This window comes from Platalea leucorodia (assembly GCF_965183815.1).
Source record: "Platalea leucorodia genome assembly, chromosome: 5".
Lineage (NCBI taxonomy): Eukaryota > Metazoa > Chordata > Aves > Pelecaniformes > Threskiornithidae > Platalea > Platalea leucorodia.
In genome coordinates this window covers 77,460,240-77,482,527 of record NC_138827.1, presented here as the reverse complement: position 1 = coordinate 77,482,527, position 22,288 = coordinate 77,460,240, and the positions used below count along the sequence as shown (strand labels likewise).

Sequence of the window (22,288 nt, the reverse complement as noted above, 5' to 3'; positions counted from 1 at the left end):
CGCCGGGGCCGCGGCGGGGCGGGAGCGCGGCGGCGGGGCGTGGGTGGGAAGGGAGGGGGGGGCACCGTCGGTGCGGACCGGGGGGCTGCGAGGCGAAAGGGGCAGTGCGGGCAGCGGGAGGGTCACATGTTTCGACGGCAGCCTATGAGCAGCCCCCCGGGCTGCGGCAAACTAATCTGGAACCGGCCGCCCCCACCCCCGTCCCCCCTCCCAACCTGGACTTCGTTTTTATAAACGTACCGCCAGGATCCAACCTGTTGGAGGCAAATAACCGTTTGCATCATGCCCGGCCGGGGACCCAGCCGCCGCCGCCGCCGCCCGCGATGTGCAAGGCCATGAGCAAAGCAGCGAGCTGGGAGATGGACGGACTGCGCGGCGACAGCAGCGGCGGCGGCGGCGGCGGCGGCGGCGGAGCCCCCGGGCAGTGCCGTAATTTTCTCTCCTCGCCCGTGTTCGGGGCGGCGCACACGGGCCGAGCGGCCGCCGCCGCCGCTGCCGCCGCCGCCGCCTCGGGGTTCGCCTACGCCGGCGGAGGGGAGCGCTCGGGGGCGGCGGCGAGGCCCGACCCCCCGGCCAAGGACTGCCCGGGCTCCGCCGCGCCGGCCGCCGCCCCCGCGCTCGGCTATGGGTATCACTTTGGCAATGGATACTATAGCTGCAGGATGTCCCACGGGGTTGGGATCCAGCAAAACGCCCTGAAGTCTCCCCCCCATGCCTCCATTGGCGGCTTTCCCGTGGAAAAGTACATGGACGTCTCCAGTCTGACCAGCACGAGTGTCCCCGCCAATGAAGTCTCCTCCAGGGCGAAGGAAGTGTCCTTCTACCAGGGCTATACAACCCCCTACCAGCACGTTCCTGGGTACATAGACATGGTCTCAACGTTTGGCTCTGGGGAACCGAGACACGAAACATACATATCAATGGAGGGCTATCAGTCTTGGACTCTGGCTAATGGCTGGAATAGTCAGGTTTACTGTGCCAAAGATCAGACACAGAGCTCACACTTTTGGAAATCGTCCTTTCCAGGTACGAGAGGGAGAGAAATGGTCCGAGCTGAACCCCCCCGCGCCTCCTCCGCCTGCCCGTCCCCTCCCCCGCCCCCCGGGCTGCAGGGGCGGCCTGCCGAGGTGGACACGCTGCACAGACACGCACAGAGCGGAGAGAGACGGGGGGGCGGTGGATTTTCCTTTTTCCTTCCCCCCCCCTACCCCCGAGGAACCCTCACCCTCTGCCTTCCACCCCGCGGGACAGAGCCCAGAGCCCCGCCGGCACCCAGCGCCAGGGCCCCGGGCCCCCCGTCCCGCGGGCGCCGGGGCGGCCTCGGGCTCCTTCTCCCGCTGCTTCCCTCGGTGGCCGGGTTTGTATTCGCGTTTGCAGTTTGCAGGACGATGGCTCGAAGGCTGGCGCTCCTCTGCCTCTCCGGCTGGCGACTGACCCGGCCCCAGAGCACTTAAGAGACTGCGAGCAGTGAGGGCACAGAGGCACAAACCACATGCAAACAAACCGGGGAAGCCGACGCCAGAGCCATGCCTGTGTGCGCGCTGCCAGGACCGGCCGCTCTCGGCCCCCCAGCCAATGCCCCCGCCGCCCTGCATGCTCCCTAGCCGTGCATGCCGGAAAAGTGATGACAGTCCATCAAGGTTTTGGTGCTTTACTAACGTGCAAATAATGTGGCAGTGTAAATAATAATAAACTGTAAACAACCCGGCATTATTTATTTGCCCGTGAAAGCCAGTGCCCAGCAAGTATCGGTTAAGCTTTAAACGCCTGTAATAAAATTCTAATTTTTCACATAATGTCTTTTACAATAGGGGACGTTTCACTAAACCAGCCCGATATGTGTGTCTACCGGCGTGGGAGAAAGAAGCGAGTGCCGTACACAAAACTGCAGCTTAAAGAACTCGAGAATGAATATGCCATTAACAAGTTCATTAACAAGGACAAGAGGCGAAGGATATCCGCAGCCACAAACCTGTCTGAGAGACAAGTTACCATTTGGTTTCAGAACAGGAGGGTGAAGGATAAGAAAATAGTCTCCAAACTGAAAGACAATGTATCTTGATCTATTAGTTGCGGACAGTGATGGATATATAAACTCAATTTACGACCAGCTAAAGACTTTTGGAAAGACTTGAAAATATATTTAATTTTTTTTTTTCTACTTCCAGCGGTGGCGAAATTTCGGGAATTGTTTTCTATGAAAGTCAGCGTTTTTCTCTCAGTGGAAAGGAGTGCTGACAAATCTTGAATTATAGTTCTGTTTCTTCCTTTTGAAAATAATAATAATATTAATATTAATTATATTTTCTGTTCTTCCCTCTAGGCCAGTATAAACGAATTTAAATATGTTGAACGGTTACAGTTATAACTTTCTTAAATGCTTAACTCTTTGGGGGGGTTCTGTAATTTTTTTTTCTTCTCTGAACAACAGCCAGTGCCAAAAAGTGTCAGTTTTGATTTGGTATCGTAAACTTCAAAACACGCCGAGTGGAAAAAAAAAAAAAAAAATCAATCGGAAAATGCAAGAAAGCCGGAGTCCGGACCCGTGGCAGCACCCGGCTGCTGCCAAAATCCGCCGAGCCCACCGGGACCCGGAGAGAATTGCGAGTTGTGTGGAGGGGTAACGTCTGCAGCCGGATTTTTAATTGCTTTTTCGAGGGAGGAGAGTCTCTCCGAGCTTTTGCGGGGCGCACAGCACGGTCCCAGGCAGGTCCCACCGCGCTCCCCGCTTCCTCAGGTTTGGGTTTGGTTGAGGGAGTTGTGGGGCTTTTTTTGCCGCGGTTTCGTTTTCAGTGGAAGGATTTCGTATTCCCCGGTTGCAAAAGGAGGCGGCTGTTGGCGGGAAGGGGGGCTTCGGGCCCGGGCGGGCGCCGCCGGCCGCGGGGGCTGCGCGGCCGGGCGCTCGGCGGAGGCGCGGCTCCGGGCACGGCGGGGAAGCGCTTGCGGCGGGACCGGTGGGCCGGCTCCTCCTGCGGCCGGGGGAGAGGCTGCCGCTACGGAGGTGTGCGTAGACCTGCGCAGACCTGGTGTAAAACGCCCGCGCTAGCCTGTTTGTCCGGACAAGCACAAGGCTCTTCTCCTTCCTCCCGCCACGGCGCTTAAAAAACAGAAAAAACTCCTGGTCGGAGAAGCTAAGTTCACCGCTAACTTTTAATTTACAAAAATAAACGGGTGTTAATGACAGAAGCAATAAATAAGTAATTTCAAAAGATGCCATAATTTATATAGGCCGAAAGGCCAGGATTTTGACGATTTTTTTATTATTTTAAAACTAGTGTGCATGTTATGATATTACACAGGGTGCTCAGACACGCTAGTCAACTACTAGGAGAGAGAAGCGCTATCCTCTCTGTTAATGTGCCTCGTCTAATTATTAAAATGTGTGTGTTCCGAACTAGTATTATTTATTATAATATACTATTGCTCTAAACACTTTGATTACCAGTGTATGTGGGTAAGACATACGGTAAGACTGTTTCTCCATAAACCATAACTTTTTCTTTTCTTGTCTTAAAGTCTGCTTTTACTTTGTGTTGGAAACATTGGCTGAACTTCCAAGCTGTTAACGATGTTGCCAAACTGTTCCTGAACCGTCTTTAATAAAGCGATTTCTTTTCGATACATATATATATATATATATATAAAAAAAGAGAGGAAGAAATTCGCCTTCTTTTTGCAGCAGGGCGTTTCGCGGGCTCCAGGCTTGCCTGGGATCTTCCCAGGGCCACTTATAGGACGCGGTTCTTGGGAAGGGAGAGGCAGATACGATGCGAGGCGCGTTGAAGGAGGGAAAGGCGTATCCGAGACGCCGCTGGGGAAGGGTTTTTTGGGAGAAAGAAACGCTGCCGGCGAGACATACCCGGGGTGGGAGCCCGGGGAAAGTCTGTCTTTCCCCGCTCTCCCCGGGCCCGGCTCTGCCTGCCGGTGCCCAGCGGCCGAGCTCCTTTGTTTTCCCCTCCCCGGCTGGCCCGGCACTTGCCGGTGCCCGGCGGGGCTCCGCGGCGGCGGGGGCGGCCGGCCCGGGGCAGCGCCCCTCCGTTCGCTCCGCAAGCGGCGGGCTGCGGCGGGGGGTTATCTTCCGCCTCCTCCGCCCTCTTCCTTCCCCTTTCTCTTCCGCTTGCACGTTCACGGCTTTTGAGGCGTTTATTTTCTCTGAACGGACGAAAAAAAGTCCATTTCGGAGCATTTCAGATTTTATCGCAAAGTGCATTTTTGCTTGATTCTTGGAAAAGAGGTGACTTGTGGGGCACAACCTTTAAGTACCTGGAACAGCCCTCTCCTGGTGCAGCCTTGTTTTCTCTGAATGTTTTAAATTCTTCTTCCCTCTCTCCCTCTTGGCTCCCCCCCCCCCCCCCCCCCCACAACCACACATACTTCGGTCCTATTAATTCTGGAGAAGTTTTTCCTCCCAACGAGCCTCCCCGCAGAGGGAAGGCCGGGCACTGCCAGCGCTGTTGTGTTTCCCGGCGGCGGTAACGGGCCGTTCCCTTCCTCCTTCCAGGCTTAACCTTCGGCTTTGCCGGCCTCCGGGCTCTCAGAAGACGCAGCTTTGCCACGGCCAAAGCTCCCTTCCCAGGACAGGAGGAAACCCGAACTGGCTGACAAATCGGTACCAGATGGAGAGGAGTCGCCTTTTAATTTCGTAACAACGTGCAGAAACGTTAAGAAACCAGCAGCTACAGCCAGGAGGAAGGCGCGGCCAGGGCTGCGGGCCGGGGCACATCAGCCCGTCCACCTACCAGTGCAGACTGAAAGGGTTTTCTAAGCCTGGAGCTGGGGGATTGACGGGTGTTATTCAAAATCCCCGTGCCTTTTCTCTAAACGCGGACGGCTGTGACCGACTGCAGCCGCGTTTAGAGAAAAGGCCGTAATGGTTCGCCTGAAATGGAGCGCGCATTATTACAGATAATTAATATGTACCTCGACGGAGTGAGCTGCAAATGCGCAGTGGCACAATGATGCATTGCAGGCCGGGCGGCTCGCCTGCCCCGCGGCTGCCATGGAGCTCGGCTCCTGTCAGGCGGCGCGGTTTCCCAGCCATGTCTGAGGCAATCCTGCCATCTCCTGGACAACCCCCGGCATAGGCGGGGGAAGCCGGCGCTGGCTTCGGGAGCCGCGTTTCCGAGTGATAAATGAGCGAGGGAGACTACTCGGTCACACGCAGAGCAAGCTTCATCTGTAAACTGCAAGAATATGCCAGGGATGCTCTGATGTTCAGGCCGATCCGGTTGCCTATTTAAAGCCAAAAAAGGAAAAAAAAAAAAAAAAAGAAAGAAAAAAAGAGCGGCAAGGAGCGTGTGAAAGCAGCCCTCCGGGTCGCCCTGTTGCCCAGCGGTGATATTTCCTGTACAGGCACCGGCGGGGGAACCGCGGCACAAAAACGCCGCCCCCCAAACCAGAAGCCGGCTGCGGCTGGAAAAACCAGCCCGCGGCCGTCCGGGGCTCCCTCCGCACCGCGGCGGCGGCCAGCCGCCCCGGCAACAAGATGTTTCTGTCAGTTCTTTTCCCTACGGATTTAAACACCAACATCGCTTTCCGCAGCTGTGAGTGTCTCCAGCTACTCCAGATTTTGCTTTTCATATTTTTTCGCGGTATTAATTAGCAATTACAGATGAGTTGAGCATTAATTGAAAGCTCTGTTTTCTCTAACCCCATAAAAGTTAGTTTGAAGTGTCACCTTTCTTTCCGGTAACTGGGAACTCACATCCATTCCTTGTGTTTATTGCGGGCAAAAATATATAGTCTTTGAACACAAAATGTTCCTTCTGTCTTCCGAGAACCGAAAATCAGAGTCAGCTTTTTTCGTAAAAGGCGATTATGAAAAGAAACTATTATCCATCCTCTTGGGGAGAAAAAAAAGCAGAAAACAAGTAAGCTAATAAGAGGGAGATTCAATTGGTAGACATAACTCAAACAATAAAAATTAAAGGCAGTGGTCAGTAATATCCTCCAGCGGTGCTTGTGTGGTCCTGTGTGGTTTAGGAGAGAGCAATCATTTAAAGAGTTCTTCCAGGGCAATGAAATTACTGCAGAATTTACCCCAATTTCCCATTAAACAGAAAGATGAATTTGATTAGGAGAATGTCAAGAGGGGCAGCTTCTCTGATCTCGGCATAGAAATAAAACCAAGATTAAAACTATGATTAATAGGATAATAACAGGGAAAATTAACCCTACCTGTTAACTAGGTTCAAGTTTTTAACCGAGGTAATGAAAGTGGCCAAAGGCGGCCATCGAGGCTCTGCCTGAAGCTGGGCTAGCTCAGACCAGGGGAGCTCCTCTTGGAAAAGCGGCCGAGGGCAGAAAGGCCCGGCCCGGCTGACGGAGGGGCCTCCAGAGCCCCCCGCGGGGCTGGGGGGCGGCGGGGCCGGCAGCGGCCGGGGAGCGGGGTGCCCGCGGCCGCGGCGGAGCTCGGCTGGGCTCCGGCGGGGCGCCCCTCCCCGAGGCGTCCGGCCGCTCGGCCCGGTGCGGGCGCCTCTGGGTGCAGCACACGGGGCCTCGGCTTGCCTCTGGGGAAGTGCGCTGCCTCCCGACCCGCACAACCTCCCGTGAGGATGCTCTCATATGATTTTATTCGTACTTACTCCGGTGCTACGGGGAAAATGGGAGAGAGAACGGAATAACTGGGCTCTCGTTTGATCTCTCAAAAATGTAGAAATATGTATAACCCGCCAAAATAACACTGCAATAACACTGTAAGGGATCGTTTTCTTGTCAGGGGAGAGAAATTCCTCACACGCAACTTGGGAGATAGCAGCGGGGTACCCAGCTGGGGCTGGCTCCCCTCTGCCCACCGCTGCGCTCGCATCCTCTCTGCTGCAGAGCAGACCCGGGCATTTTCTGTCTTGCAGTCTTTCGATTCTATTTATTTATTTTTTTTTTTATCTCGGCGGGTTTCTCAAGTAATTCCGTATTGTTGCTGTTGTTATTCTCGGTTGGTTGATGTTTGTTTGGTTGTATTTTAAAGACAAAATAAACCCCGAGTTTTAGAAGAGTGGTTTAAAAGCTTGCCTTCGCTTCGCAGTGAAGATGAAAGGTAAAAAGTGCAGACGGGCGGACCTAAGAGAATACTAGTCATTAGCGTACCAGAATGACGATCCTGGTAATACCCGATCAATTAAGGTTTTAATTGCAAGCATATGCAGATGCATATCATGTTGCTCGCAATTAAAACAAACGCGTATATAAACCGGACAAAATGCTTGTTCTGCGAACACAGACACACACACAGGCAGGCACAAGGTGTACTGCTCTGTACAGGGGCAGAAACACGTACGTGTGCCCTCAACAGCCACATCTCCTTCCCCTCAGTGGGAAGGAGCCATCGTAGGTTATTCCCGGCCCGCCGTGCACACTCTCATCGCGGGTACAGGTCTCGCCCCGGCGGCTGCCGGGCGCAGGGCGGCTGGCCCCGGGGGGCGGCTGGCCGCGGGGGGCGGCTGGCCGCGGGGTGCTGCCGGCCGGGGGCTGCGCCCGGCGCTGCCCTGTCCCCTCCGCAACTCTGCAAATGTTTGTTTTCCCCTCATCTTTCCGCTGGCGCCGCGGCTTTGCTAGCCAGCCCCGGCCACTTTTATAGAAGCGGAGACCATGTTTTCCCCTCCCCCTTGCGAGCTCGGTATTTTCATATTTCAAGTGTTATCATAAGACTTTTAAAAAGGGGGGAAAAAAAAGAGAAGAAAAAAAAAAAGGGGGGGACTCTGTGGCTCGGTGGCTGGAGGCGGTGCTGAAATTACCGGCTTTGAAGAACCTGTCTGCAAAGTTTCGTCCAATCGTTTCAGGCTTTCCGCTTATTCCCTGTTGTAACTAAATACTGCTGTAAGAACAGCTGAAGTCCTTTGTTGGAAATGTGTGATCGCAGTCTCTACAGATCTGGCTACGTTGGTTCTCTCTTGAATTTGCAATCTCCAGATTCCTTTTATTTTCCTAATTTGCGGGCTAATGGCAGTCAATTGGCGGCTCTGCCCACCATTTCCTACCCCCGGAGCTCGATCCCCTGGACTTGCTCAAGTTCGTGCGCAGCCCAGCCGCAGAGCCACGCGTTCAGCGGCGCGGCGCAGCCTTACCTCCCCGGCTCCGTTCCAATCAACATCAGCTCCAACGGCAACAAAGAGTGCCTGGAAGACAACAATAAATATTACGCCCACGATGCGAGCTCCAAACAAGAGGAGAGATGCAGGCAGAGGCAATCTTTCGCAAATGACCCAACTGTTACTCACGCAGCCAACTTAAAGCCCGTAAAGTATGATCACTCGAGCCTGCAGAGAAGTTTGCACGGCTCGGCTGCTCTTTTTGAAGTGAATTCCTGCACTTCCAGCTTAAAGGAGGACATCAAGAATTCCGTCAACTTGAACCTGACAGTTCAGCCCGCAGCAGTCCAGTCATGCCTCAGACCTTCAGTGCAGGATGGTATGCCTTAAATATCTCGCTTTAGTTAGAGGCGACCTAGCGATGCTTGCTTTCTAAGAGATGCCTGTAATTGCTTTGTAACCCCCCTGTAGCCCATTCGGAGCGATAATCGCTTAATGCGACTCGGAGGTAGATAGAAATTGTGCTGTCAGACGCGCTTTGCCAGGTTTGCCGACCTAGTTTAGCCCTGTTGTCTTGCGGTTTTTTTGCATATTCTCTTTCATACCCAGCCCTCATCCACTAAATTATCGACGTGTTTGTTGTAGGTTTGCCTTGGTGCCCCACCCAGGGGAGATCAAGAAAGAAACGGAAACCTTACACAAAACAACAAATTGCTGAATTGGAAAACGAGTTTCTCCTCAATGAGTTTATTAACCGACAGAAGAGGAAAGAACTATCAAACAGACTGAATTTAAGCGATCAGCAAGTTAAAATTTGGTTTCAGAACCGGCGGATGAAAAAGAAAAGAGTAGTAATGCGTGAGCAGGCGCTTTCTATGTACTAGAGCAGAGTCCGCCCGTTCCTGCATGAACTTGTGCCCGGAGTGTTCACCCCTAGAGTAGAGCGTATTCGCGAGTGAAACGCGGGGAGAGTGGTTTTTGACCATTTAAACCAAGTTCTCGAAACGCGTAGGATCCCTGCGTAAATTGGCAAACGCTGAGTTCTTAGCCAAAGTGAAGAAGACAAGCCAGACCAGCACGGAAACCTGTATTATCAGCTTTTTATCTTTCTTTCTCCTTTTATATAGATGGTGTCCTGCTTTTTACCCTCTCTTTCCCCGGAGAACGAGCGGTGCTAAACTAAAATCGATTTCTTTTATCTGTATGTAAACACCATTTTGCAGCAAAATAAAGGAATAACGCCTAGTAAAGACGTCAGCTCTGTGAGTCCCGGCTGCTCCCTTCATCTGCTGCCCTGCACGCCAGGGCGAGCCTGCGGCGCCGGCTTGTTTTGCGGTTTGGAGTAACCTGCTCGAGCAGCGGTGGGGGAAAGTGGTTAACAAATAAACCTTTTTCTTTCTTGGTTTTTTTTTTTTTTTTTCCCCTCTCCACCCCCCCGCTCGGAGCTGCAGATCCGGCCGCGGCCCGGCGGAGAGGGCACGTGACACCCGCGCAAGGCCCGCGCGTAACCTGCGCGCCGGCTCCGCGGCGGCCGCTCCCGCCGCTCGGCTTGCGGCTGCCCGCCCCGACGGCAGGGGCGCGGGCGGAGGGCAGCCCTGGCTGCCCGCCGGGGGGGCCGCCGCCCCCGGCCGCGGGCTGGGCTGCTCCCCGGGCACGGCGGAGAGGTTCCCCCCCTCGGGAAGAAGCGCCCCGCCGTCCCCTTCCCCCGCCCGCCGGGCCCCGGGGCAGCGCGGGGTCCCGCGGGGGCGGAGGGGGCCGCGGGGCCGGGGGCGGGCGGCCCTCGCCTCGCCGCCGCCGCCGGTGCCGCCCCAGGTGGCCGGGCCGGGCCCTGCCCTTCCAGCGCCGCTGACTTTGGCCTTGTCCAAGAGCTGCCCCAAACAAACAGGCGGAGGAGAGCGGGCGGTGCCGGGGCCGGGGCCGGGGCCGGGGCAGGGCTGGGGGATCCGGGGCCCCCCCTCTCACCCCGAGGTGCTGCAGGCGCAGGAGAGGGGAGAGCACGGAGGTTTTGGTGGGTTTGATTATTTTGTGAGACCGTCCCCACGGCCGTTTCCGCAGAGGTTTTTATGAGGGAAAGGGGGGAACGCTTTCGGGTTTTTTGCCCAGATATAAACCTCAGAGGATAACCCAACCAGAGGGGCTGGGAGCCTGGCCCAAGCCGTTTGATTATTGTTTTAGGACGAGAATGAAATCGATTTTCCCCGCATCTTGCTCACAGGCTTTCTCTGCCGGGAGCCTCCATCCTCTGCAGCACCAGCACAGTCAGGCTGGCCGGAGCTGCAGAGCCAGGGGAAATGCTAGATATTGCCTTGGTCTGATACTCGAGAAAATAATAATAATAAAAAGCTCACGGAATTTTAGGTCCGGATTAAAACGGCTTTTGGCTGCAATTTCCACCTAAATCTGTTTCTAATGAAGAGGCGTTTCCACACGCAAAACCTTGGGTTGCCTCTCCCAACAGTAATAATAATTACGCTGGCAGAGCCTGCGTTATGTTCTGGTATATAAAGTAGGCTCGGATATGGTTGTTCGGGGCGTATGCAACAAGGCTAAACAACCACAAGGAATGGCACAAAGCAGCTACCTATTTACACGGGGCTATTGCCTTTCTGAAGGCAATAAACTCATTATTTCATAAAGAGGCATATTTTAACTCTGCTCCTACCCGCTCATTCGCTTGCAAGTACTGCTCGCAAGGGCGCAGTGGTCCAGATGATTTTGGGAGGTAAAGGCCGGATTCCTAGGAGGGCAGAAATGCAGCCATCTTCCCGAGAGCTTTCCAGAGAGCCCCAAAGGTAACGCTCGGGTGGTGTTTCGGGAGGGAGACGGAAAACCAGCCCGGCTTGGAGGCGAGTTTCTCGCCGTCCAGCATGGCCACTCTCACCGCTTCGCCCGGTGCAGACAGAAACCTACCCCGCTGCTGGCGGGGTGGCTGCCAGGGGGAGAGCGGAGGCGAAGCAGCGCCGGGTGAGAGCCCCCCGAGGGAAGGGGGTGCACACCTAGCCACCTACGCCCGGGGGCACCACCCCGGGGTCCCTCCGAGCCTTCGAGGCATTCAGCCCCTGTGCTGGGAGCTGGCGCACTGCGGACAATAAAAGTCTCTTCATTCAGTAGCATTTCCCTAATTAAAAAAACTAGAAGCAACCCCAATGATGCAAGCCAGGAGAAAAGCAAAAACCAGATAAAGCCCCTTTTCTTGTTCCCTCCTGGAATACTATTCAGCCGGCTACAGTCCATGAGAAATGGACCCTTTACGCCGCCCTTCCCTGTCCTAACCCGCCCCAGTACAACCAGTCCCTTTATTACATGGGTGATGTGAAATCCGAAGAGGAACCTCGGGTGAAAAGACGTGAAAGGCAATGTATTATTTACTAAACGTATCTGATCCAGGACGATGGCTTGTTGTCAAGCTTCCAGTCTAAATCGCCCACGAAAGGAGCAAAACCAGAGGAGGTAGGATCTAAAATGCGATGCGACGCAAAAGTATGTGCATTACGTATGTGTGTATGTGCCTGTATGTACATAGATGCCCTTATTTCAGCAACGCCCGTTGTGTGTAACCGTGTGTGCGCAGGCACAGGCGCACATATTTGCGGGCGCAGACGGTGCATAGACACACAGGCGGGGGAAAATGGTGCATGATTTCACGCGTGCCCATACCCCAGCTTGCAGCTGATCCTCTGAGGCAGCGGGCGACGACAGCCGTTCGGGGCGTGTGGGGAGGCACACACGCGTGTGGGGAGGCACACACGCGTGTGGCAGAGCCGCAGACACGGGGCGCGCCCTGCCTGTGCGGCGCTGCCTGCGCGCACCCGCCTGAGCCGCCCCGTGGGCACATGTGTGCACACGCGTGTGCGGCACGCCGGTGGGCGTGCGGGAGATGCACCCGAGGGAGGTGGATGTACCCCACGCCCTCCGGCCGGATTATTTCGGGTGTCCTTCCAGCTGCATTTCGCCCCCCGCCACGGCTTTGTGGGTGCAGACGGTGCGAGGGGGGGGAGCGGCGGGCACCCGCTTGCTGCGCCCACGCCCGCGTCCCCCCGCAGCACGCAGGCGACCATCCATCCCTTTATTTACTCCAACATAAACATCTTTGCATTCCGACCGCAGCCTAAACGTGATAAAGCCCTTCCGAGGGGGGCTCTCCATTCCTCCTCCTTCGATAAGGCTGCAAAGGCAACTCGGCTTGTTGGGAATGGCTCTGGATGCCTTTGTGCTTCCTAAAAGAGCATAAATAATTAAAGTTTGGCAGGGAGGAAAAGCTTTCTTGCAGAACTGTAGTGGCAATAAATGAAATGACTCAGAATCTCTTCTCCAGTCGGTTTTTACGAGAGCTGCCAGACAGTGTCTGTTCACGTTCTCCAGATACTAGGGGCGCCATAACAAAGTTAAGGTCAAGTTAGTGTCTTATCTTGGGTGGCACAAAAATACCGCATCTTCTCCAGCCGGACTGGGTACGTTTTTGAACCCGAATGGTATGCACGTCGCCTTAATTTCCACGGAGGGCTTTTGGAAATGTCACTTGGACCCGAATACTTGGTAATTCCAGGCAACGGTTGCAGATGTTTCAAGACGCCTAACGGTAAAGTAGTCGCCCGACTGCGTACATGATGTGCATTTATGTTTCGATGCTATTTAATCTGAGTAAGGCAAAAAAAAAAAAAAAAAAAAAAAAAGAAAAAAAAGAAAAAGGAGGGGGGGATATGAAATGCTTAGAGCTGGGCTGGGAACCGACCCCGGGGTGAAAATGCTCTGGCAGGCGGGGACCCCCAGCTCTGCCTTATTCCAGCGGGGTCTCTGCTGCGACATTGGACTCACATTCCCCAAATTAGATCGCTTTTTAAGGGACTGTTTCCTAAAAGGGCTGTTTTCGTATTAACAAATCGTCGCCATGTCTTTGAACTTGAATTAGTTGAAACCGGTTGGCTCCTGCGCCAAAATTTAATTGATGCTGGGCTTGCTGCATCGAAAGGAAGGTGAGGGATTCTGGCTAAGGAGTAATGAGTTGTTTGAACGGTAGAGAAAACGAAGCTCCATAGGTTCCTAGAGCCATCTCTCCTGATGAGATAGGCGATCAGAAACCTGGGGGCACAATCCAAACGGATCCCTGCCCTGCTCTGCTGCAAGCTCAGGGTGGTAAGTGACACAGAAGCCATTTTAACTGCGCAGGCATCATTTTTAGGAGGTTGTTCATGTGTTGCAGCAGAATGGAGAAGGCTCGAAAGTTACCGATAAAGGCAGGGAATGGTGGTTTTGTGCCTTGATTTCTAGTGATACCTTGTGAGAGTCTATCTGCTGGGAGCAATGACTGGCGTTTGAGGTGGCTTGCGAGCGAGGCACCAGGGCAAAAAATACCATACCGTACAAAGAAAAAGAAAAAAGGAGAGCAAGGCGGGGAGAAAAAAAGGAATGAGTTTCATCTTATCTGCCTGGCTTTGGTCGTCTGCTTTTTAGGAAGGGCAAGCTGGGCTGCGGTGCGGGAGCCCCTTGGGCAGCCCTCGCCTGCTCTGGGGGGCCGGGGGATGCAGGAGGGGCCGTGCCGGTGGCGGCGGCGGGGCGGGGGGCAGGCTGCGGGGCGCAGCCCGGGCTGGGGGCTCCCGCCCCCGGAGCCCCTCCGCGGCGCGGAGCCGGGGGCGCGCAGGGGGCGCCTGCGGCGGCGGGGCCGAGCCCTCCGCGGGCACCGGCGCCTCGCAGAGCCGGGGGGCCCCCGGGCCTTCCCCCCGCTTGCCCGCGGGGCTTTGGGGCCGGTTGCCTACCTGCCGGGCTCTCTGCTTGCTGTGGGACGCGGAGGCTGCCTTTTTGGAGGTGACCTGGGGCCTGCCGCCTGGCCGCAGCGCCCGGGGGGTGCCTGGGTGGCAGGGGGCGACCCCGCTCGGCGTGGGGAGCTCGCCCGGGTTTCGGGTGTATTTGGAGAGCGGCATGTGCCGGGGCTACTCTGGCTATGCCGTACAGTGGCGGAAAAAGGCATTCCCATAGAGAGCTGGCAAAGGTTTCTGGAATGAGGAATTGCTCGAGCATAGGGCTGTTGCTGGCGCGTATTATTTATTCTCTTCCCTTTTCAGCATTTGTGACCCGGTTTGTGCTCGTCTATGTAAAATCATATTTCAAAGGGAAAAAGAAAATTGGCAAAAACGAGCCCTCGAAGGCAGGGCGGCCGCGGGGCTGGCGGGCGCTGTGCGCGTCGCCCGCTCCCAACCCTGCTTTTCCCTTCCAATGAAAATGAACATTTTGGTGGGAGTTGGAGGCAGGGGAACAGAGGTCACTTTGTGTGCCGCTCTGATTCCCAAGGAAGCCGTGCTGGGAGGACTCCTCTCCCTGCCCTAGCCCTTTGCTTTCCAGAAGAGCCCGAAAGTGTCTCCCTTTCATGAAACCGGCCACTGAGAGATGTTCTGTTTGCCTGTTTCTCATTGCAGTTTGTCTCTGGCGCCCTTACACAAGCGCGCAGTGTTTGGGCTTGTAAGCGAGGGAAAGCGAGGTGTTCGGGACTCGGGCTTTGCATTTGGTGAGCGGTTTTGATGCCAGCTGTGGATTGCTGGAGCCGGGCGGGCAGATCCACTCGGAGGCTGGAGCGTGTGAACGGGACTTGGCTCTCCTGAGCGAGCCGGCACCCCCGCGTCAGCCGCCGCAGCGGCGGCCGGCGAGCACCGCTCCCTCGGAGGAGGAGCGACCACCTTCCCCAGCCGAGGGTGCCCGCCCGGGAGCCCGCACCCCGCGCTCCGGGGGCTGCCACCTTCCCCGACGGTGGCCGCGCTCCCCCCGTCGCCGCCGCTGCTGGAGGGCCGGCGGCCGGGCGGCGATGCGGGCGGGGGCTGCGCGCCGCGGGGCTCGGCGCCGGGCTGCGGCGGTGGGCAGGCGCCCGGGCGGGCGGCGCGGCCCCAGGTGATCGGCCGCACCACCTACGGGTACCTCATCGCCCGGTGAAGGGACGAGGGGGAAGAGCGGCTGTATTTGCACAAGCGCTGCGCTCCTCTCTCCGTGCTGGGAGGGCTCTTTGGAGAGATCTTAGGAGCCTTTCCGAGGGGCTGATATAGATATAAGGACATTTCTACATCGCGTCACGTGACATAATTACCACTAGAATCAATCAAGATGAATTGCACGTCAGCACACGGTGGGGATTTTTTCTTAGTTGATCCTGTCCAAACCCTCTTGTGCAATAGATGGATCTTGTTCAATGCATTGAAGCCTCCTGGTTGCTTGCAATCGCAAAAAGGAAGACATGACTGAGTTTGACGATTGCAGCCACGGCACATCCAATATGTATCTGCCAGGGTGCGCCTATTACGTCTCGCCCTCAGATTTCTCGACGAAACCCTCTTTTTTGTCGCAATCGTCGTCCTGTCAAATGACTTTTCCTTATTCTTCTAATTTACCTCATGTCCAACCTGTGCGCGAAGTGGCATTCAGGGAATACGGATTAGAGCGCAGCAAATGGCAGTACAGGGGCAGTTATGCTCCTTATTACTCAGCTGAAGAGGTGATGCACAGAGACTTTCTGCAGCCTGCGAACAGGAGGACGGAAATGTTATTCAAAACGGACCCTGTCTGCGGCCACCACGGACCGTCTCCCGCCGCCTCCAACTTCTACAGCTCGGTGGGGAGGAACGGCATCCTGCCGCAAGGCTTCGACCAGTTTTACGAGACAGCCCCCGGACCCCCGTACCAGCAGCACTCCGAGGGCGAGGGGGACGCGGACAAGGGCGACTTGAAAGCCCAGAACAGCACTTGCAGTAAAACACCTTCCAGCCAAGAGAAGAAAGTGACACCAGCAAACAGCGCCGATTCCCCTTCTGGTGAGGCTGTTGCAGAGAAGAGCAACAGTTCAGGTAGGTATCAGTAGTAAATTGGGGGCAAGAGTACAAGGCCAACACTTTGTCAAGCCGCATTTTATGTGCAATTTTATAAGCATCCAAAGGATTTTATATATCCTATAAGATTTCCTTTACCGTTGTAAAGCGTGTTTACGATAGGAAACCAATTTAGGTGGGCTTAAGGTATTCTTGGAAGAGGATATTAATTGTTATTAAATTGTTGATTTGACGGGGGGGAGACGGGGAAATTTCACAGGTAGTGCTCAGAGCTGCCTTCGGTTTAGAGCTTAAGATCTTCGTTTGTTTGGGGCGGGGGGGGGGTGTGTGTGTGAGAGAGAGAGGAGTTTGAGAAACTTGGAATTTTTCCAGCCCATTTAAATATCTCCCTGTATTGCTCGAAGTGCTCTCTTTTAAGGAGAAGTTGGGAAATATTCGCTTTTTTGCTAAGTCACCCAGAGAGTAAAAGCCCCAGGAATATTTTTTTGAACTGCTAGAGGGCTGCTTTCCAGGCAATGGGATATTGTCAAAGTCTCTGATCTCTTCCTAGCTGAGCATGTTCGTGTAGCAGCAGCATAAATCAGTTTCTTCTCTCTTGAATTTCAGCAGTTCCCCAGCGATCAAGGAAAAAGAGGTGTCCCTATACCAAATACCAGATAAGAGAACTGGAACGGGAGTTTTTCTTCAACGTGTACATAAACAAAGAGAAAAGACTGCAGTTGTCCAGAATGCTCAACCTCACTGACCGGCAAGTTAAAATCTGGTTCCAGAATCGAAGGATGAAAGAAAAGAAACTGAACAGAGATCGACTCCAATATTTCACTGGGAATCCCTTGTTTTGAGGGGGGGGAAAAAAAAGAAAGAAAGGAAAAAAATTTAAAAAGAGAGAGCAAGAGAAAAGGAAGAAAGAAGAAAAACAAAGAATATCTCGGTCTCTCTGACCTGCTATCTGAATGCAAAAGTAAATTGGTTTACATGACACATCCACCCTGCGGAACTCAAAGTTTCATTTTCATGTGCAACTCCACATACTGAATGGCCACTGGAGATTTCGGGGCTTGGCGGAGCAGATTCCTGCTAAGGGGAAAGTAGGGTAAATCCAGCTGTCCACTCTCAAGTGTTTCTCGCCAAAGGTGCTTTTTTTTTTCCTCTCCCACAGTACCAGCAATGGACCTGCAGTGTGTCTGGTAGTTTTTGCTTACAATTCCTTGAGTTCGGGGGGGCTCTGTTGTTGCTTTTGAGTTAGGGTAACACTTTCCTCCCTCTAAGTGAATGCGGTTTATTTAAGAGATGGTAAATGTACGTTCGCTATATATAAAATATATATATATATGTTTCTATTGTCATCCAAAAGCATGGGCCACTGTCTTTTTCATGTGAATAAATGGTTTCTAGTAAAGTTAAGGTTATAACTTCCGTGCACTGTATGGATTTCCATCTCCGAAGGATCCTAGCGTTTCCCGGGCTAGAGCCAAGTTCAGTTAAATAATAGCGGGAGGAAGCCTAGTCAGGTTCTTTTAAATGCATTTTAAAAAAATAATAGTCTAGATGTCTAACTCTCCTTTTGTAGGTATGCGCAGCCTTCCCTGCTCGCTGTGAGGCAGAGCCAACATGGCTGTCTGCAGACCATCACTTCTGATGGTGCTACCATTACTATAAACAACGAAAAAGGCTTTTTTTTTAACTGGTCAGGCTCCCAATAAGCCCAGAATCCCCAACGCCAATGACTGTTTACTTGTTAGTGAAGGGTAAAGCAGAAAGACCGAGGGCTCGGAGCGAGTCAGACAAGAGGGAGCTATAAACAATTGGCACTAGTGGGGAGGGAAAAAAAAAAAAAAGAAGAAGAAGAAAAAACCTAGGGAGGCAAAGGGGTGGATCTCTTAAATATCATCCCCCGGCAGGGCGAGCGGAGCCGGCGGCCGGCCCGGAGCGCAGCCCGCTGCCCCGGCGGCGGCGGGCCCTGGGCGGGGGCGGGCATCCGGCGGAGGTCCGCTCCGCTCCGCGCCGCTTTATCTTGCGTGACCTGGCCGGGCTGTTTACAAAACCTTGAACTGTCTAGACAACACCATAAAACCCGAGGTTCTAAACAGCTTAATTGGGTTATATTATACACCTTCTGGTGGGTGAAAAGGAGATTTCCGCAATCTGCAATAAAGGCGAGGAGTGAGAAAAGAATTTGCCTTTTTTGAATAGGACGAAGCGGCTCTCGCTACGCTCGCACGCAGGGAAGGCAAAAGTGCCCAAATAAGTCAGGAAAAGCCCGAGAATTCAAAAAATCGAGAAATGGAAGCGGAGGGAGGCATGACTAAAAAAATTTTTTCTTAAACCCTTTAGCAAGAAAAACATAAGTGTATGCCTTTGAACTTCCAAAATGTCAAGGTCATCACCTTTAACCTTTCTGAATAATTAGGCGCCTTAAGGTTCCTCTGTTATTTTCAACCGCCACCCACTCTCTCTCTTTCTCCGTCTCCCTCCCTCTCTCTCTCTCTCTCTCACACTCACGCACAACCACACACACACTTATTACCGCATAGCTGGCCATATTAGCAAATGCATCATAACGCAAAGAAAATCCCAGCTGGGTCGAGGTGAGGGTCTCCGCGGCGTGGCGGGGAGCGTGCCCCGCTCCGGTCCCCGCCAGCCGCAGCACGGCGGGCTCCCCGCTTCCCTCGCCTTTCTCTTCCGCGCCCCGGGAATTCGCCCCAAATCGCCTTTTTTTTTTTTTAGCTCTTAAAAAAAAAAAAAAAAAAGAAAAAAAAAGAAGACGTTTTTTCGCTCAAAAAAAAAAATGCGGAGGCTGTAGGAAATGCTTCGTAATTTAGGGAGAAAGGTGGTGTTTCTATGTAGCTTTTCTGCAGATGTGCGTTTCCCCACAAAGCCCATTAATTAGAAATGCGCAAAGGCGCGGGGAATTTCTCAAAGCGTTTCGCCTGACCTTATAGCAAAATTCTCGCGTCTCTCCCGAGCCTTAATCCACAGGGCGAGAACGAGTCGTTTGATTTTCTGTTCCCTGCAGTGCTTTAACCGTCTCTCTTAGCGGATTAATACGCCTTTAAAATGCTAAGACACCGCAAAAGAGGGCCGCGGAAACCGAAACACCCTAGCATTAATCTCGCATAAATGCTCAATTATAGCAGTTTTAAGTTTCCATTTAAAAAGAAAGGAAGAAACCCATGACAGAGAGCAAATTGAGCCGAGGAGAAAGGCGCCGGGAGAGGCGGCAGCGCCCCGGTGCTTGGCGGCCCGCGGCCACAGGAGGGCGCGCCCGGGCCCTGCAATGCCCGCGGCCGGCCGGGTGCTCCACTCTCTCTTCCCCCTATAATAATTCCACTGCTAATAAAATATCTAATATATAAGTAACGATAAGATTTCAGGGCCTTCCAAATGAGAAAATAAAGCATCAAAAAGATTTATTAAACAAATAACCCATAACCGTGACGTGCTGGAGAAATATGCCACTTTAAAAGAATTTTTTTTTTTTTTTTCTGGGGGGTCGTAATCTTTTATAATGCATCCGAGCTTTAAAAAAAATCCCATAATTTTAAGAAAGGAAAAAAAACCCCAGTGATATTCAGAATTCGTTCCCTAGAACGAAAATCTATTTGCTTCTTTAAGGACAGCTTTAACGCGGATGGAACAAAAAGTAATATAAAAACCATGCGTTTCCACAGTTTATCTTTCGATTCTTATTCGAGGCTTTTCTTAAATAAACCCCTAGGTACAGAAAGCGTAATTTTAAAAACATACTTTATTTAAGGGCGAGATTAGATCCTGAGAGTGCTTTTTTTTTTTTAGAGAGACAGAGAGATTAAAGCGAAAAGAAGATATTTTTAATATCCGAACATCACCTTGCCAAGGCATTGCTGAATGAAATCCCTCTCCTTAAAAGTACTATGGAGATCTATTAAAATGAAACTAGAGATTAGAAAATTAAAGCGAAGCTTATGAATTTCCTGGACGCTCTCCAGTGACCGAGCATGTTCCGTTTTTCTGGTTTTCTGTTTTGGTTTTTTTTTTTTCCCTCCAGTGCGCACTTTTGGTCAGAATCTGAGGAAAGAAAGGGCTTCGCTGCTTTCTGCTCATTTGCAGAATTCATCGAAATCTAGTTCACGTTGGCTCAGCCATATTCCGCATTTTTTAAAGCCCCGTCTCTCGTGAAAGCATTTGTTGGCACTTTGTCTTCTGGGTTGTTGGGTTGGGTTTGTTTTTTTTTTTTTTAGAAGTTCATTGTTAACAGTTTCCTAGAAATAGCCTTTTCCTTCGGTAATAAAATGGCATTGTACAATCTGAAATCCTCGGGATCCCTGACGCCAAAGGTACCCCTGGCAGGCGCAGCCGGAGCCCGGAGGAGAACCCCCCGCTCTCGGTGGAGAGACCCGCTTCGAGAGGGAGCCGTTTAGCGAAGTTTCGGTGCGTGTTTTTTTTTCTCGGCGTGAGAGGGCTCCTTGTGAGAGCCCACACCGACCCCAGCCCCGCCAGCCTTCATGCGAGGTGCCCTAACCCCGCGCAATGACAGGGAGGCCGATCCCAGCGAGTGCGGGCGAGGGACGGGAGCCAGGGCGTGTTGTTAGTTAAAAAAAATATATATACCGGAATATGGAAGCGCCGCTTTCTTCTCTTTTTGAATCATCGTGTAATTGTGATGATTCTGTGCGAGTCTATAATATCTTCTTTTTTTTTTTTTTTTTTTTTTTTTTTTTACCTCACGCCTTTCTCTGTTTTATTCCTTTAGACAGAAAAGGCTGTGAGCTATTTCCAAATGTCTTTGGGCTTGTCCTTTAAGGAGAACGAAAATGGCACTTGCTTATTTTCTGATGAAACTACAAATGCGGCAGGAATCTGCCGAAAGATAAACGTGCAGCCCAAATACCCAGGCTGAGGGCAGAAGCGGCGACCGATGTACAGGCTAAAATCTCATCATACCAGATATGCGCTTCTGTGTCCAGGGAAATATAGAAATACAACAGGGGAAGGGCTGAGGCTTCGGGCGAAGCTGGGAGTACAGTCAGTGCTACTGGGCGAGCCCCACGCTCAGAAATAACACCTTTGAAGAAATGGCCAGCGTGCTATTTTGTTTATTTTATAAGCTTTCATATCTAGGAAAAGGCATAATGTCATCAGCATGTTCTTGTGTTCCCCCCACCCGCCCCCCCGGTCAAAAAAAAACCAGGGAATCTGAGCCCGCAGCCCAGACGCCGACTCTTTCTATGAAAATATGGCTCATGGAAATCTGGGCAACGTGACAGTTGCATTATTAAAAGAAGAAAGGACACAATATCGTAGCCAATTTTTTTTTCCTTAAATGAAAAGTATTCTTCAATCTCCCTGCAATATAAACAGCGTGGCATAAAATATACAATCCGCGCGTTTAAAGACAACCTAAATAAAATGCTGAAATCGAGCAAATGAAAGGAATTTTACTAAAAACTTCCTGGGTTCCAGCCTGTTTTTAAAATAAGATATTCCTCGCAATACCTTTGTTACTGAAGGCATCTGCAAAATATCTAGCCTCTTTCCTACCTCTCTCCCATCCCCCTCCCATAATGAGACACAAACACAGCAAATTGCAACTATGAGAATCCTCAGCACCGCCGAGAAAAAAGGAAATAATCATATCACCAGTAATAAGGTTTGGGAAGATAAGGCAGTGAAAATTAAGCCCGGCTGCCACGTCTGGTAACCTCAAGTTTTTAGCCCTGACATTTGCTGGAGGAGAAAACTGTAATGTCCACCTATGCTTTATTACAAACAGTAATTTACATCTGCATGGACCCATTGGTTGGGATTTTTTTTTTTTTTCCCTCCCTCCTTCGGAAAAATATGGGGCTCTGAGAGCAAAACCTTTATATTAATGTAGATTGTATATCTCATTTATTGCACAATATTGATTTATTTATTAATGTTAATTACTTGATTCCATTTTAATATGATTTAAAACAGGAGTGACATTAAATGCCCAGAGCCTAAGTCCCCAGTTCCCCAGCGGCTCTCGCATGTTTATTCAACTTCTATTTACATCAAACTTAAACTTTCCTACCGTTCATTTTCAATAAAAAATTGCTGCCCGTTTTTAAAAACCCTCGTGATTTATCGTGAGCGAAGGGTCTTACGGAGCTGTTTGCCAGTCCTGAATACGATACTTAAACCATTATCATCACAGCCATCATCCGCCTTTCCGTGTAGTGACACGCAAGGAATTCATACTTCCAATTAAAAAAATCAAAGAGCCCTCATGTCTAATCAGGAGGCAGGGAGTGAGCCTCCCGAGCACCGGCGAGGCCGGCGTGGAAAGCAGCTCAGCATTTGCGCATTGTTTTAACTTGGCTGTTGGGCGAAACCCGCCGCGGACCGCCGGGCTCCTGCTTCGGCCGGGGTGTTTCTGGGACCCCCTTTTCTGAAAGTGTAAATAAAGATTATGAAAGAGCCATTTGATGGGCATAAAATTCCTGATTAGAT

At 52.2% G+C, this 22,288-nt stretch overlaps 3 protein-coding genes across 3 annotated transcripts; all 3 read left to right on the top strand.

Annotated features, from left to right (window-relative positions):
* Nucleotides 1-335: 335 nt before the first annotated feature.
* HOXD13 (homeobox D13) lies at nucleotides 336-2,062 on the top strand (the record flags this gene model as incomplete). Its single annotated transcript, XM_082312551.1, has 2 exons — nucleotides 336-1,026; nucleotides 1,812-2,062. The coding sequence occupies 2 exons, from the start codon at nucleotides 336-338 to the stop codon at nucleotides 2,060-2,062; spliced, it is 942 nt and encodes a 313-aa protein (XP_082168677.1).
* A 5,782-nt stretch (nucleotides 2,063-7,844) lies between these two features.
* On the top strand, nucleotides 7,845-8,911 carry HOXD12 (homeobox D12; the record flags this gene model as incomplete). Its single annotated transcript, XM_082311862.1, has 2 exons — nucleotides 7,845-8,406; nucleotides 8,673-8,911. The coding sequence occupies 2 exons, from the start codon at nucleotides 7,845-7,847 to the stop codon at nucleotides 8,909-8,911; spliced, it is 801 nt and encodes a 266-aa protein (XP_082167988.1).
* A 6,332-nt stretch (nucleotides 8,912-15,243) lies between these two features.
* Nucleotides 15,244-16,674, top strand: HOXD11 (homeobox D11; the record flags this gene model as incomplete). The annotated part of the gene is made up of 2 exons (XM_082313257.1): nucleotides 15,244-15,850; nucleotides 16,439-16,674. 2 exons carry the CDS (start codon nucleotides 15,244-15,246, stop codon nucleotides 16,672-16,674), a joined length of 843 nt encoding a protein of 280 aa, XP_082169383.1.
* Nucleotides 16,675-22,288: the final 5,614 nt, after the last annotated feature.